The following is a 16,775-nucleotide window of genomic DNA, read 5'->3' as shown; positions in this document are numbered from 1 at the left end:
CTACTTACCTCTTACCCTTGACTTCAGTGGAAATTTCAGATTCAGGATCTGACACAGACTGATTCATGTTCTACACAGTTCTTGCAAGTTCATAGAAATTTCTGTTCAATTAGAACCAAGTATTTGAGTTGATGATTGTAATTTTTATACAGTTGTTGTGATTTGTATTTTAACAATTTTTTGATTTCCGTTACAATATTATACTTTAATGTATAATATTGTAAAGGAAAAAAACATAAAAAAATTGCTTTCTTTTTTATTCGGGCTACTTAAATTTATTTTGGGCTACAAAAAACTGAAGAGTGCCGGCCTGAAGGGCTACCAGAGATTTTGAAATTTTGCGAGCCTTGATGTTGCTGGCACAAATAATGTGACTAACACTCTGATTCATCCTTTGTTAGGTCGAGAATAAAATGAAGAGGGAAAATCCAGTCAGATTTAATGTGTTGAGTCTTATGTCTGTCCTGCAGGCTTCATTTCAGCGCTCCAACAGCCATGACAAAGTGCGAAAGATAGTTGCTGAAGAGGGCCGTGCTGCTCGAAACCTCATTGCCTGGAGCGTCCCTCTAGAGAGCAAAGAGGAGGAAGGTTGGTAGCTTAATGCAAAGTAAATTTTTTCTTTATGCCGTTAATTTATGATGCTGCAGATGTTGTTGCGGATAATTCATTAAAGGTGATAACCATATCCTGGGGTCACGGGCTATCTGTCTTTGCCAATATTGTTCAGCATTTTATATGTTATTCATTAAAAATTCTGTTGTACGCTGTCAACTGGAACCAGATGGTTATTTTTCTTCTCATGGCTCAACTGATAAAATGAGTACTTCAGATTTCTTAAGCAGACTGTTTAAACTTGATGCATGCTCTTGTGTTTTAGAATAAATAAAATATATTTTTGTTTTTAAATGGTGACAATGGGGGGGTTGTCTTTGAAATCGTCTAATCCTAACCCTTCTGAGAAACCCACTCAACATGCTCACCCACGTTCTGATTTTCACTCTGTTTGTCTTTTATTTGTGGGTCAGTTCAGTTTTATTTATTTAAGGCCTTGTTTTTGCTCCAAAGTTTGAGGATGAATTAAGGTCCAGCTTTTCAAATTGTAGTTTAATCTTATGTTTGTTTGTTTTTTTACATAAGGCTTACATAATCCTCTGCAACTCTATAATTAATCATTTACAATCAAGTGTTTATTTTGTATTTCACTTCTCAGTGATTTTCTTTTTTTACATATGTGACATATTTATTTGTCACAACAATTATATATTCATTGTTGGCCAGATTTAAGCTCTGATTATTTATCCATTATCTAAATGCAAGCCTCATTTTTTTTTTCCTCTCTCCTCTTTACTTAGCAAAGTCCAAAGGCAACTCCAGTGGCAGTTCCAGGTCTCAGAGAATCAATTCTGGACAACAAAGGAATAAAAAGCAGGTTGGAATACCGTCCTCTAACACTAGAGGGCACTTTTTACTAACTTATTTCATCTTTGACTTCTGCCTCATGCCACTGAAACCCTAAAAAAAACGAACTTGATGCAAGCGTGTCTGTGGTGCTTGCAAAACTCCCCTTTTTTGCAGTCTTGGTTTGGGATTCATGTTTATGTCAAAGAGGAAGATGTGGTCAAAAAGAGGGGCAAAAGGCAAAGTACTGTTTTAAAATTTTGTATGAAGTCCTTTAATATTTTTCTCCTGGATGCAACCAAAATCTGCCTCAAGTTAGCGCTCTGATGGGCCTTCACAGTGTGTACTTCTCTCTCATATGCAACTGAAATTTGGCAAACTATTTGTACCTACCAATACAAGAGATTATTGCATCAACTGGACTGTTAAATGTTTAATAATGTTAGTTTCTTTGTGAGTGGGCTTCCATACAAAAAAGCCCAGTAATGAGGTAAAAGTAGCATGACTCTGTAACACTGCTGTGCAGTCAGTGTTTGTGCTTTCCCAACAACTCCAGCGAAATGATGTTAAAAATTCAGCTCACTGTGATGTCAGTGCTTCAGCAGTCAAAGTTTCTCATTTAACATTTAGTTTTTATCATTATTTTAAACTGATCAGGTTTTAGTTGGAAATCTTCATTATTTAGTGCAAGTAGCTGTTTGAAAATAGTGAATGCTGTCATTTCAAAACCCCTTACCCAAAACCAAAAATATGCAGTGAGGTAAAATTTATAATATATCTTATTCTTTATTTATTGGACACTGGAGATTTTCAGAATAAAAGATTAATCAGAATCATTAGTCAGAAGTCATTTCCTTATCAGATTCCCAGTTATGAGAAGCTATTGGACTACTGTCCAAACTTCTTTACCTGCAGATCTCAAATTTGATAGATTTTTTTTTTAACCATTTGTCAAATTTTAGTTTAATGTTGTTGTTATTTTGTTTTTTTTAAATCACTAAACAGTAAGTGTTTATTAAAGGCTTTGAAGTGATATTTGTTTTAAATTTGTGAGTTAGATATTGAAATAAAACAAATGAATAAACTAAAGCCTAAAAGTAAAGCATACCATACTGTTATAAAGGGACTCATTAATAAACTGGAGTACTTTGTGTTTTACATTTGGCCTTAAGTACAGATAATGTGTCAAGATATTGCGATAATGTGTATGTTTACGTTTTTAAAAAATATTCTTGCCATTTTACTAAATGTTATCTCTTATTGTTCGTGGGGCTCTGCTCGTGGTGTTTTCTGTGGTGTTTGCATTCAAAGTGGTAGTTCAATGTAATGTTTCCATCATATTTGCTATTATCTTGGTGCTATGACACCTATGTTCGGTGCCTTAGTCAGCAGAAATCCTTATAGAGCACCTATAAATGGTAGGGGAAAGACAGAGCTTTTCAGTTTGCTCTTTCTCCACAGAATGCTGCCGTGGAAAATAAAGGCACAGCTGGAGCTTTGCTGGAAAAGGGGCCAGAGAAGAGCCCCACAAAAGTCAGACAGCCCCGAAAGGTGGACCTGCGAGCGCGCTACTGGGCATTCCTCTTTGACAACCTGCGTCGGGCTGTGGATGAGATTTACGTCACTTGTGAATCTGATCAGAGCGTCTTAGAATGCAAGGTTAGTCTGCATTGAGGAGCAAAAAGAAGAAAGAAAAATGGGGGGGGGAAGGTCCACATAGGAATGCTGATCCTAGTTTTGGGATCACTGGGTTTATGTCCTGACCAGTACAAATGTCTTTAGCAAGTTTGAAATGTCGTATGATTTGTGAACACTAGAGGGGGACATTGAAAGCATGACAAACATCTCACATTCCTCTCGAGTCTGCTTAATGTCAGAGGGGCTCTCTGAAGGCTTGCTGGTGAGACAATTATCACAGGGCTCTCTCTTCACATTGGCATGAATAATATTGATGACTGACTGTAAACAATACGTATGCATGTTAATAACAGGGTTTGGCAGTTTCCGCTCTTTGACATAAACCACCAACATTTCTGATTCTCTGCTTTGCGGAAGTGTATTTTGGTAGCACTGATATGTCGCTCCAGAGCGTATGGGCGTGATGGTACCGGTCATTGATTCTTCTGCCGTGCTGCATTATGCTGATCATTGTCCTGGTAACGGTCTGCGGTCAGTACCACAGCCCTCTGGTGTGGTCGGCTCGCTGTCATTGCCACAGCGCAGCTCCCTGTGGTGTGATCAGCACGCTGTCATGTGTCCTGTGTCAGACAACAAGCTGCTAGTTGTGTTTTTTCCTTTCTCATACCACTATATCTCTCGACACGCTAATGCTGTCTAATGGCCATGAAGCTGGGCGCTGTTCATAATCCCCCATCCCACCCAGCTTGGGCTTAATGGACACTGATAAATGATGGAGTCATCTGGAGGGGAAGCAGAGTGCTCTGATAGCCCCCAGCCACAATCCCCTGGTGTAGCTGTGGGCAATCAGCATGTGTACTCTCTCACACAAACGGCTCACCATTTTTTCCACCTAAAAACTTATGAACATCAACACAATCATTATCAGGAAGTAATTCTCTGCCGCAGCTCTGTTACTGTAATACTTTATGTAATTTTGAGGGGAATGTAGCCCTGACCTAATGTTTTTCCATTTACAGGGTAATTGTCCATACAGCAGAATGATTCCTGTGTGTTTAAGCATAATCCCCACAACCTCATTTCTAATTACTTCACACAAACTGCTCATTTTACCCATTTTTAATTTTTCTTTTTTTGCGATATCACCCAGTACAGGCAAGAAACATACTCTGTATTCTTCTTGCTTTGAGGTCAGTTAAGACTTGTATTTTCTAATTTGTGTACATGGACAGAAACTGGCTATTCTGGACTTCTGGCGTTCAAATAAATAAAAAAAACAACAACAAGACAATGTGAACTATAAAATATTTCCTTCCCAGAAGTCAATAAGTCTGACCTTGACTGAACATGAAATGGCTGATCATTTTTGTTTGGACCACAAGCTTTTACTGGCCGTCTTGCTTTATGACAATGCCTCGTGAAGGTTAAATCCATTTCTCATGAATTATTATTTGGTGGTTATTTTTGGCTAAGCGTGTCTGTTCTCTGTCCTCTGCTTTATGGTGCTTTCACTCAATGTTGGTTTAGCTGTCAAATGCACAGCAAACCTTCATTACCAAATGAAGCGAGCCCCAGCAGTAGACACTGGCTGTTAACCAGCCCTAATCAGCAAACCTGCTCAATGCATCTTTCACTGGACTGACTTGTCTATTAACTAAAAGCACCGTGAAGCTTTACTCTCAATTACCACTCCCTTCATGCTCCCCATCAATCAGTTGTGTCTGTTTCATTAGAGCTCTGGGGAGAAAAAAACCCTCCACAGCCTACCACCTCTGAGTAACCAACACTGGCTGAGTACAAGTGCAGATAATGGGCATTTGTTAAAAGGAATTTGCCTTCATTGTTCTTGAAGCTTTCAGTCAAGTGTTTTTCTTAACATTCATTGAAACTTTGTGGGTCAGCTCCTGCTTTCTAGCAAAACTTTGCAAGTTCTCTTTTGTCAGTTTTTAATTCATTAAGCACAATTTTTTTTAGGAAAAAAAATCTGTGAAGAAGATAATAAAAAGGCTGTGTTTTTCACTTCTTTTTTTCAGTTTATCCTTTTGATAATAAAGTGTCACAAAAGGGTTAAACATGCCAAACCTTATTTCCTGTGGCCCATGGTACCACACTGAAATATCTTATTTTAGTCAATAATATATGTTCAATATACTCAAATGTACCTAAACGCTGGAACAAGTGAATTTAAAATTTCTGACTACAAACTCAGATCAAAATCAGCTAATGATTATTTTTAAATAACCTTTTGGAAACGTATGACTATGAATTCTGCTTTGTGGTTTGTACAATTTACAGCAGACACTGCAATGGATTTTTCTTGGTGTTTGCAGGTATATGTAAGAAGATTTTAAAATGCTTTTAGTGTTGAGCAAATATTGAGTGCACATCTATCAGTTATTTATTTTTAACTTGAGGGGTTTTTGTGTGCTATATTTTTTATTATTTTTTTATTATTCATATTTTGTGTTTTCTAAATTGTGGTTTCTCTGTACTGTTATACCTGCTGTCTTCAGGAGGTGTTGATGATGCTGGACAACTATGTACGGGACTTCAAAGCGCTCATAGACTGGATCAACCTTCAGGAGAAGTTGGAGAAAACAGATGCTCAGAACAGGTCATTTTAAGATGCTCTTCACTTTTTCAGTGGACCTCATTCACAAGCATTGCTCACGAACAATCTGACTGTAAAGTAGGCATACATTTTGTGCACAAATCTATGTGCACACATTTAGTACATTATTTTATGAGGACATTTAGATTTGCCTCAAATCATGCTTACAATTGATGGAAGCCAGACTGTATCAAAAAAATGTAAAGACACATTTTTGAACTGTGATGTTGTATTGGTGTCTTATTAGTTACTATTTACAGTTTTCCAAAGCAAGCTAAGCTAAAAAACGTTCATAAACAATAATAAGGAATAAACTGCATGTTTAGAACATATATATAGTATATTAACTGACAATGTGTAAGCTAGCTCTCCCCCCCCCCCCCAATTAAACATATGCAACCTTTTCAATACTAGTTTTTACCAACACAAAGACCACACAAAATAAAGGGCACAAGACGTTCCAGATATTTAATGCACAATATGTCACTCCCAAGGAAATCCAGTTAGGGAAACTTGTTTTCTTATATAGACAAACAGACGCATGGTAGCATGCAGATTGCAGATGTGAAACCAAAGCTGGTCCGATTTTGATTTACTAACATACACACAGTTCTGTCAGAACAAAATTGGTTTGTGTGCTTTTTTTCCTGAATCCGACAGTACTCTTGAACGGTACTATTTTCTGGTCAGAGTAAGGGGCATTTCCAAACTCGAATGAGGCCCATTGTTTTTGTTTTTCTTTCATTCTCATTCTCTTCCCACTTTGGATTGCTCCCTGAGGTGGAACCAAAAGTGCGGGTGTCCGGTCCCTGGCTTTGAGTCACAAACAGAATGAATCAATAGCCTTGGCTTTAATTCAAAGAGATCCAGGAGTTTATTGGCTTCTCTTTAACACAGTGACCATTGCAGCTGTAAATTTGAAACGGGCTGTTAATCAATAGAACAACCTGGAACTTTTACATGCTTCATTTATTGCATACATTGCTACAAGTGAATCAACCATCTGACTGATTTGGCAAATGTGTGAGTCAAGTCTTTGTGTTTGGCAACTAGAAAAAGTTTAGTGATGTATGGCACTTTCACTTTTGTTCAGGCCAACTTCTTTAGCCTGGGAGGTGCGTAAGATGTCTCCGGGACGTCATGTAATGCCAAGCCCCACAGACAGAATGGTACCTACGCCAGGTGCACGTCGCGCCCTCAACTTTGGGTAAGCTTTTACCTGTTATTGTTTCCAGTCTAGCATTGTATCATAAGGCATCCTGTGATTCACCAATCAATATTTGTTATGATGCATCATGGTTGTTTTTGTAGAGGTTAGGAAGTGCAGACTATCTAGCAAGACAGCCAATGAAGCATTTGTTTAATGCAATTTGTTGAGTGTCTCACTCTTGGGCCGCAGAATCAGTGGAAGGTGTAGATGAAAGTGTCAGTTAAAGACTGCTGAAGCATCGGTTCAATATGTGCACCGCTCTGTAATCTGATGCTGCAGGAAATGGATATTGATCATGACGGAGGCCTGTTGTCCAATACGTCCATTGCTATCTCACAGTGGAATGTACTCAGATGCTTTGGCTAGACGCTTTCTTAAGATTGCTGAAGCTTTACAGACAGGCAACACAGTAGGAGCTGCTCAGACATGGAAGGAGGGGATTGTACCTGTTGAGTTTAATGGCCATTTGTTTGTTCTGATACATGCTCTGGATGTGTCTTCATCAGTGGTCCTCCTGCAACCAGGCACTCTCACACAGGCCCCAGCTGGGCAGACCGAGTAAAGTGCACTCAGTCCGTCCTTGGCTCCTGTCAACCCACAACATCCCAGGCAGAAAAACCTGGTAAGAAACCCCTCATAAAATCGCACTTCACTCTGTACTTAAAAGTGAGAGCAGTTTAATCTTCTCCTTGATTTACGGAGCGCCTTGTGTGTTCACAGGTAAAAAGGACGCAGAAGGCTGGGAAACGGTACAGCGAGGACGCACTGCCAAACCTCGCTCTGCCGCCATGGTTGCCAAGGTCAGTCCTGTCTTGGCTAGCGTCACCCCAAAACAGGACAGCAACAAGGGTAACCAGTCGCGTGTGCCACCACAAGCAAATAAACAACTCCGTCCCGAGTGTCACCGGCACAAGGACGTGAGTCAGACAGACACCAAGCAGCAAATCCCTTCGGAGCCTCAGCCACAAGAGGAGGTTGAAGGTCCAGAGAATGGACAAATAATGGAGGTACTAATGTTTAGTACCTTGTGACGTCTTTCTGCCCGAACAGTCCCTGGATATCAATTATTCATGATAAGCGTGTATTGTAACACTAGACCATTTTATCAGCCGTATTTGTTTTTGTTTGGGCTTGATGGTATTCATAGACAGACTGTCGAGACGGGGATATCAACTTTGAAACGATTGATTGCGCGCTGACATTTCAGAGGCATAAAGCCCATCTTCGCTGTCATGAAATAAATACGCAGACAATGCATTAAGACACACTTGGTAAGGGTGTGTTATAGCTATCTAAATTGTATTTGCATTCTTTGTTTATTTGAATCATAAGTGGATATTTAGGGCATGTCGGTTCCAGCTTCCTTGCATGATTTGTTTTTCAGCTGTGTGTTGAACAGTGACTGTTTTGGTTTTATTTTATTTTTGTATTGCTTTCATGAATTGCTTTATATATGCATGTCTTTAATTGAGTTTGCGTGTGTTTGTGTGTGTGTGTGACTGTCGGTGCAGCCCCCAGCAGAGAGTGCACAAGGCTCGGGGCAGTGTGTCGACGCACCCTGTGAAGACGTGCCTCCCACCATAGCAGCCCTTACCCCATTCCAACCCCCAGAGCACACCCCATCCATAACCTCACCAACAGACATTACCTTATCAGTCCCAGTTTCTGTTGTGACCCTCGCCACATCACTAGATCTACCCCAGACGGATGGCCTCAGTACACAGTTGGCCTTTGGGGACAGTGGGGCTGAGGGGGGCACGTCACAGGGCATGGCCACATCTGCTGCAGGACAGGCTGAGACTCCCATGGCAGCGGTGAAACTGGAGAGTGTGCTGGACCCCACAGAGCTTTCTACTGTGAGTGCTGAGAGATGGAGGAGCAGAGGGAGGGGAGGGGAGGGCTGGGAGGGCAGGGATCCCCAAGGGTCTTTCACCGCCTAAACAAAGTCAATCTTAAGAGACCTCCAGACCAAATGTGCAGGCAAGAGTCTATAGCTCTGTGTAGTGTTGTTGTAGTACCATTCACTGTTAAGAATAGTTGTGTGTAGATGTAGATTGTATTCAACCTACTCCAACCAAGTTTGTGCAGCGTTTTGTGTTCAGTTAAACTGAATTATTTATTTATTTATTTATCTTAGTATAAAGTTTTCAATTACTGTTGTCTTCTGCTTCAGGCTTTGTCTTTTCTTTAAGGCCTCATTTGGAGAATGCAAACACACAGTTCCATTTAATTAAAAGATGAATTTGCATTTAAATATGATTGATATTATGTAGAACCTTCACTTAGTCTGAATATTAACTAGTCTAATCTTTTGCAGAATACTGGTATACCTACACTGAAGACTGAAAACTACTCGTGTATACTGCTGCAAATGCAGATCCTTTTGAGAAGCCTCTTCCTTGTTAGTTTACACTTGATTTAGAGTAATTCCTGCCCTGAAATAATCCCTTCTTTTCACAATAATACCTCAATTCCTCATACATAAAACCCTTAAATAAACTGCCAGTTTCATAGAGCAAAACCATGCCTCCTTCCACCATCTCTTCATCCTCACTGTTAATGTGCCATGCATGTATTTTGGATGCTTCCTCACTTGTGAGAATTGTGGTGATTGTGTGGTACAAACTGTGATTGGGTTGGTATGTTAGCCCCCCTTATATTTGGTTCCAGTGACAAATCAAATCACCTTTACAGAAGCTAAAATATATACTGGTGTTCTCATGAATGCTTTTCTTCAATTACAAACAGTGACCCTGTTTTGTTTAGTATTTAATAGCATTTACTCATTGACCAGCAGTTTCTCTCGTGGTTCAGGAATAGTTCAGGAAAGTAGGGTTTCAATGGTGAAGTGCTGGAGAGATATTGGATAATATAGCTTTCATGTAATGTAACTACTTACATTTCTTCAGTGCTATTTTTGATTTAAGAGGAATCAATTCTGCAACTTTTATTTTTCAAATCAACACAGAAAATTGGTATTTGAACCAAATGTTCAGTGTAAACCAATATTGAATAGTGTACTTGGTGTACAGTGGGATAGTTTTAACATTTATGGAATGTGAAATGTGTGTGAGGTGGAATCTGTGCTCTCTGTTCAGCCCCAGTCTATGGCAGAGGTACTGGCCAAGAAAGAGGAGCTGGCAGACCGGCTGGAGAAGGCTAACGAAGAGGCAATCGCCAGTGCCATTGCTGAGGAGGAGCAGTTGACGAGAGAGATTCAGGCTGAGAACAATGACCTGGAGACTGACAATGAAAGTGACTTCTCTGTAAGATCAGTCATGTTTTTTATTATGCTTTTGAATGTTTGGTACTTTTAATTTGACAGTCATTACAAATGGTATTTAAAATGTTTTTTTGTTATTATGAATCTACTATTTAAAAAAAAAAACAACCCTCAAATATTTACCACAGGCCAGCATCGGTAATGGAAGCTGTGGAGCTAATATAGATTGGAATGACATGCTGGCGGATTACGATGGTATGAAAGGCAACATCTAAGAGTTAAACACTTTTTGTAAAGGTAAACATTGCACTCAAGTCTATTTTTGTTGTCCTTCCTGTAGCTCGGGAACCATGGCGTCAGACTACATCATGGGGCGACATGGTAGAGGAGGAGCCCGCTCGGCCTCCTGGACACGGCATCCACATGCATGAGAAATTGTCCTCACCGTCACGTAAAAGGTACCGCGTGATACATTTTATTTTCTTTTTTTCCCAGCTAGTTGGCTTATTTCATAACTCAAACTAACAACATCAGCACAGTTCAATCTTTTTCTTTTTGCCTTCCTGAACAGCACCCAAGTTTACTCTTTAGCAGCCCTCTCCCCTCTCCTTACTTTGACAAGGATTGATCCCTGCATCCGGAAAATCAAAGGCTCACTTACTGTGTCTGACCTCTTTCTTTTTAGCTTACCACCCAGAATGTCTAAACAGGCCCTAGGTGTCTGTTAGGGTCTGCGTCTGCCTTCCACATTGTTGATAAGGAGAGGGAAAGAGATGAATGATGCATTTCCATATTTTTGACAGGACCATTGCAGAGTCAAAGAAGAAACATGAGGAGAAACAGCTGAAGGCGCAGCAGCTGAGGGACAAACTCAGAGAAGAAAAGACGCTCAAGCTGCAGAAGCTGTTGGAGAGGGTGAGTAAGTCTGCATGAACTTGACGGAAAGCACCGCGAAGAAGTTCCATGCAAGCTAAGCTTAGCCTGGCTTGCAGCGAGAGATTCTGTCAGCACACTGCCCGATAGAATCACCAAATATTGTAACCCATTCCAGTCACATATAGGCCAGCTGGCCACAGGCAGTCGTAATGGAGACTCCCAGCCAAAATCAACAGTCTTTCATGAAGTTTGTTTTTGTACTCTCAGCCATGGCAAGATGAGTGAGTCCCAGAATAATTCAGGTTAACCACATAAATCCATGAAGTGGTGTTTAGTCTCATTAATCCCCACGTGAACACACCGAGAGAGGTTAGAAACCGAGCGGTCAGGAATCTATTGTCTGTTTGGTCTTAAAGAATACACTGTGGATTTTTCTTGCTGCTTGCTTTTCACTTTCTGCAGGAAAAAGATGTGAGGAAATGGAAAGAGGAGTTGTTGGAGCAGCGGCGGAGGATGATGGAGGAAAAACTGTTGCACGCCGAGTTTAAGAGAGAGCTGCAACTGCAGGCTATTGTGAAGAAAGCCCAAGAAGAGGAGGCCAAGGTATTAAGAGCGGATCTCTTGCAGTCATGCATTTTATATATATATTTTCATATTGTCATTCAAGGATGTGTTTTTGCAGGTGAATGAAATTGCTTTCATCAACACCCTGGAAGCCCAAAATAAAAGGCATGATGCCCTTGCCAAGTTAAGTGAATATGAACAACGCCTTAATGAACTGCAAGAAGAGAGACAAAGGAGGCAGGAGGAGAAGCAGGCCAGAGATGAGGCTGTGCAGGTGATTAAGAAAAACCTTTTTTGCCTTCATTTTTGTTCTCTAATACGATTTTTAAATTACCAATCCCCACTCTATTCCGCTCATGTGTAGGAGCGTAAGCGGGTCCTGGAAGCAGAGCGACAGGCAAGAGTGGAGGAGCTGCTGATGAAGAGGAAGGAGCAGGAGGCTCGTATTGAACAGCAGAGGCAGGAAAAGGAGAAAGCCCGAGAGGATGCAGCACGGGAAAGAGCGAGGTTTGTACTTCCAAATCACTTCAGCATGAGTGGAAAACTTACTTTTTGTCCCCCTTTGAGGGGGCGGTTTAAGATTGAGAGATTAAGATTTAAATGGGAAGATATCTGATTTTTATTCTTTAGTCACCAATCAATAGCCCAGGACGAGACTTTCATACAGTGTCAGTTGTCTGTGACTTTCTAAACTGTTCTGATATAGTTGTGCATTTTTTCCTGCTCACAATGAAACATTGGAGGAGGTGCTAAATTATTCCACAACTTTAAGTGGCCCAGCAAAGTGTCTAGATATTTTTTATGAATGATGTAGTTAAGTGTTTTATTGTAGATGTTTTCTCTGTTATTATGGATTACTGAGGGGTGGATTGATGAGCTAAAATAGCCGTTCTATTCAAATGAAATCTACAAGTCGTAGTGTCAAAAAATGAAAAGCACCCTCTGATTAAACAGGCTACATCACTTTGATTCTTGCTGTCTTTTTAAGACTTGCTTTTAGATGCACTTATTTGTCATTTTATGTCCCATCTGCAGAGACCGAGAGGAGCGTCTGGCTGCTCTCAGTGCTGCTCAACAAGAAGCCATGGAGGAGCTGCAGAAGAAAATTCAGATGAAGGTAAGTTTATACACCGCCACCTTGCTTCTTTAACAAACATTAGACAAGAGTCCATGTTTCTCGTATGACCCGGGGTTTTTGGTTTCTTCCATAGCATGATGAGAGCAGCCGCAGGCATATGGAGCAAATCGAACAGAGGAAAGAAAAGGCTGCTGAGCTCAGCAGTGGTCGACATGCTAACACAGACTATGCACCTAAACTGACACCATATGAGCGCAAGAAACAGTGTTCACTGTGTGGAGTTGTGGTATGTAAAGTTTCCAATCAGTCTCTGGATCAGTGAGAGTACTTCACTAATATTTAATGCAGTATCCGAACTTTTAACTAACTCTACAACTAACTTTACCAATTAACTTAAATATTTTTATTTTAATCTCCTGAACTAATATATTTATGTGTCTTTGCTATATATAAACATGAGGAAAGCAAAAAAAAAGACCACATTTGACAGGCTGTATGTACACAGAATTACTAACCTGAAGGTGATTCAGAGGAGTTTTGAAAGAGGCCACATTTAAATGAGGATTTAACAGCACCGATTAAACACAGTCTCCTAAACACAGATTTATGACTGGCCATGGTTATGCCTTTTTTTCCCCTCCTTTCTTTCTTTGAAGCATCAGGCAACGAGCAGACACATTTATCTCTGATTAACTGGCTGCCACCAAAACAAGGGTGGGACACCTTGAGTTTTCAAACCAGCATCAGAAAAAGGGGTGGGGGGAAGAGGAATCTTGTTAAAATGTTAGATGACCTTGGCCAGCATCTGACACCAGGGATCATAGATGGGTCAGCAGCAAGCACTTTATTTAATGATATTAAACACAAACCATTCCAAATGGGCCTGTTTCCAGAAATGGCAGGAAAACACTGCCTGTTATACACCTGTCTCTTCTAGTTCTTGTTTCTCAAATATCCACTACAGCTAGTCAGCAATCTGTGATGAGTCAACTGTTGTCATCAGCTTGCTTTTCTTTTTTTTTCCTTGTATGTACATGGTTGCCCTAAGTTCCGTTTATATAATAAAAACCAGAACAATTAAGTGAGATACAAAAGTATATCACTGCAGCATAATGTATGGCAATTGCTCTAACCATTGTCAGCCCCAAGATCTTCATCCATTGGTATGGGCTTATTTTAGTGAATGAACCTAGGGGTTACGCCAAGACCCAAAATATGATAAGTATTTTGAACAGTCAGTCGTGCAAATCTACTATAGCAGAGTATATGGAGCTGGAACTAAACATAATAAATCCCTTTCTAAACTAAGCTTTAGAGGAGGCAGTTCTTGTCCCAGTGTATGTGTCTCTGTGGTATATTGTTTCACCACGGCAACATGGGGCCCTGTTGACCTTCTCCTGCCTCTTTCTCCATTGTGTCCACAGCACTGACCTCTGACCACTCTGTTTGTATTTGTAGATAACCTCAGAGGTGCACCTGTTCAGCCACACCAAGGGCAAGAGGCACCAACAGGCCGTGCGAGACAGTAGCAGCATCCAGGGACGGGAGCTCTCCGATGAGGAAGTGGTGCGTATCACTGTCACCCAGCTGGGAACAAACATCCTCTCACTCTGCCAAAGAATATTGCCCTGCTGCTGCCTGTTTCATGTTTAAAAAAAATAGACAAAGAGCACAGCAGTTGTCTTTTATGACACGGTCATTATTGATGTTTATACGTCCTCTTATATACTGCCACAGGCCTGGAGCTGGCTTTGTGAGATTACAAATGAGCCTTGAAATGTACTCAGTTAAGGTTCAGCGCTTCAGTGGAGGACTGACATCACCCTCTTGTCTCCAGGCTTTTTTTTTTTGTGTGTGTCATGGAGCACTTTTCCATGGGAAGGCAGCTCATTAATGCAAGGTAACCTCTCAGGCTGCAATATGAGATTGGCTTTTCAGCAGGGCTCATTGTGAAGGTGACAACTGTTGGTGCTGTACGCAGAACCTTTGACTTCAGCAGCTCCTTCATTCAAAGCTTTTTTTTCAGTGAGGAATAATTGATAACTTTCCTTTTTTTTAATCATTTCCTTTCAAAATGCAGTTTCTTTTCTTTTTTTTTACTTTTTGACAGCATCATAACCTTGGGTTTGGGGAGAAAAACAGTTTATATATGAACACTTATGCCTTGTATTTGTTTGATTCACTAATTTTTTAGCAGTAATCCTAATACAACCTTAACTTGTCATTTTTCAGCACTAATCAGTCAGAATTTAGGTCGTTGCTGAGGTCATCCTCATAATATCCTGCATCTTAATCTTGATATCATGCTTGGACAATTTGTATTAGATGTGTTATTACAGGACTGAGGCTTTAGCCATTCCTGTACCTCTAATATATAACATTTAGATGTCCAGAATTACCTTTTCTTATTTAAAGTGAAGAGACTTTGTTTGGATAGATTCATCTGCTCCACATATTATTTATATCAAAGCTCAGTTTCACAATTTCATTCACACCGCTGCCAACTATTTTTCACTGTGGCTCCATAACTCTTCCTGCAGCGAAGGATTTTTAATTAAAATGAAGATGGTTTGTCCAACTGTGCTGTGAGGTCTGTGAGGTCACTCCATAGTTTTTCAGCAGAAGCCGATGTGCCCTCATATTTTTTCATTCTCTCCCATTCTGAGAGACTTGTGAATTAAATTGAAAATTCACTTGTATTCAACAGGGTGGATCGATATACGAGTAGAGGACTTGAGATTGCTTTCCTTTTTTTTCTGCTTTGATATAATGAAATAACATCCAAAACCCATATAACGCAAGGAATTTATATCTAGGGCAATTAATAAATAGGTTTCTCAGAGGAAAGACTGTTCTTGTCTTTAGCGACTGGCAAGCACGATGAGTAGAGTGATCGCCACGCTGCATCGGGTATCAGAACTGACTTAGGCGAGGCACTGAGTAGTCCTCAAGGACTTGTTGAAGCTGTACTGATAGACACACATAGAGACGCCTGTTGAAATGTCCAGAATGCCAGCTGAAGCAAGTTTCTCTCACCACACACGGTTTTGAGATGTGCTGTCTATTCGGTATAGCAACAAAGCTGCTGTTTAAAAGAGCAGTCTCTCAACCAGAATTTATTTGTGTAGTTCAAGTGATTTAAGATTATTTACCTGATAATGAAGGAATAGTTGATTTGCTTTTTTGTTTGCTTTCTGTATGACTTCTGTCCTTCTTTTATGACTGTGTGATTTGCTCAACTAGCAGCTGAGTCTTATCTCTTTATCAAAGAGACTGCATGAAAAGGCTGTTTGTGTATGCCAAATGGAAGTCTACCACCATGGTAGAAAAGATGGACTGGATGAGCATATCCTGTAGAATTTGTATTTCTGTAGGCTGTCTTTTTGATCTGTTAAAGGGCAGTTTGTGTCAAGAGGAAGATGAGATGTTTATAGTACTATCTAGTTTCTCTCACCAGAGGCAATGTGTGGTCTGCACTGCCCTTTGACCAGTGTTTGTGTAGTTTTGTTGCAGAGGTTCCTTTGGTAGGTAAATATCTGTTGTTAAATCTTCTCATCTTAAATTCACAAAGTTTACATAACAACCTTAAAAAAAGACAAAACAAAGAAAAACAGAATTTATATCCCAATGGATACGTTTTATGTAACTTGTCTTTTCCAACAGATGTGTTTTATCTGTTGGTGAAGCAATTCCATTAAGTGAGCAGCTAGTTCACTGGATGGCCTCTCTGAGAGATTACTGAGCTGCTGTCTTCTAAGCGAGGGATAGCTACGGTCATGAGATATTAGTGACCTGTGATATCAGTGAAACGAGGGCAGAGGTGTGCAAATGCAAATCAGAGGAAACTACAGTCACATTCATTTCAGTGAATCAGTCCCGAAGCTTTGAAAATCTTGCTTCAACTTTAAATGAGGAATGTAATATTTAGTATTAATTGAATTTAATATTGTGATTGTGTGTATGGTCAAATTTAAACTGGCGTGTTTTATGTCGTCTTTGTATAGAAACTAGAACTAGAGTCACACTCTTTTACTTTTGAAAAGAACAAATCATTCAAGAATGCTTCCAAATGAAGTGCCTAGATTTCTTTTATTCTTTTCTTGAACATTAAGACAGTGTCTTAGTTTTTCTCTCGCTCTCTTTCTCTCTCTTTTCAATTTTATATGTATTTGAAGCA

The 16,775-nt window shown here is 40.0% G+C and overlaps 1 protein-coding gene across 3 annotated transcripts in view; it reads left to right on the top strand.

Moving 5' to 3' along the window:
• Nucleotides 1–16,775, top strand: part of scaper (S-phase cyclin A-associated protein in the ER) — a 59,762-nt gene that overhangs the window by 5,956 nt on the left and 37,031 nt on the right. For 2 of the 3 annotated variants that reach the window (XM_063479670.1, XM_063479672.1), the window contains exons 2-19: nt 471–588; nt 1,353–1,429; nt 2,860–3,057; nt 5,550–5,650; nt 6,741–6,854; nt 7,364–7,479; nt 7,578–7,864; nt 8,369–8,713; nt 9,956–10,123; nt 10,269–10,335; nt 10,421–10,538; nt 10,884–10,995; nt 11,419–11,559; nt 11,639–11,794; nt 11,885–12,027; nt 12,556–12,637; nt 12,732–12,884; nt 14,057–14,164. In XM_063479670.1, the coding sequence (XP_063335740.1) occupies nt 471–588; nt 1,353–1,429; nt 2,860–3,057; nt 5,550–5,650; nt 6,741–6,854; nt 7,364–7,479; nt 7,578–7,864; nt 8,369–8,713; nt 9,956–10,123; nt 10,269–10,335; nt 10,421–10,538; nt 10,884–10,995; nt 11,419–11,559; nt 11,639–11,794; nt 11,885–12,027; nt 12,556–12,637; nt 12,732–12,884; nt 14,057–14,164 (2,604 nt within the window). The remainder of the gene's footprint in view (nt 1–470; nt 589–1,352; nt 1,430–2,859; nt 3,058–5,549; nt 5,651–6,740; nt 6,855–7,363; nt 7,480–7,577; nt 7,865–8,368; nt 8,714–9,955; nt 10,124–10,268; nt 10,336–10,420; nt 10,539–10,883; nt 10,996–11,418; nt 11,560–11,638; nt 11,795–11,884; nt 12,028–12,555; nt 12,638–12,731; nt 12,885–14,056; nt 14,165–16,775) is intronic. The other variant, XM_063479673.1, reaches the window with a different exon arrangement.

This window comes from Pelmatolapia mariae, linkage group LG7 (genome assembly GCF_036321145.2).
Source record: "Pelmatolapia mariae isolate MD_Pm_ZW linkage group LG7, Pm_UMD_F_2, whole genome shotgun sequence".
Classification (NCBI taxonomy): Eukaryota; Metazoa; Chordata; class Actinopteri; order Cichliformes; family Cichlidae; genus Pelmatolapia; species Pelmatolapia mariae.
This window is presented reverse-complemented; position numbering and strand designations above follow the sequence as displayed.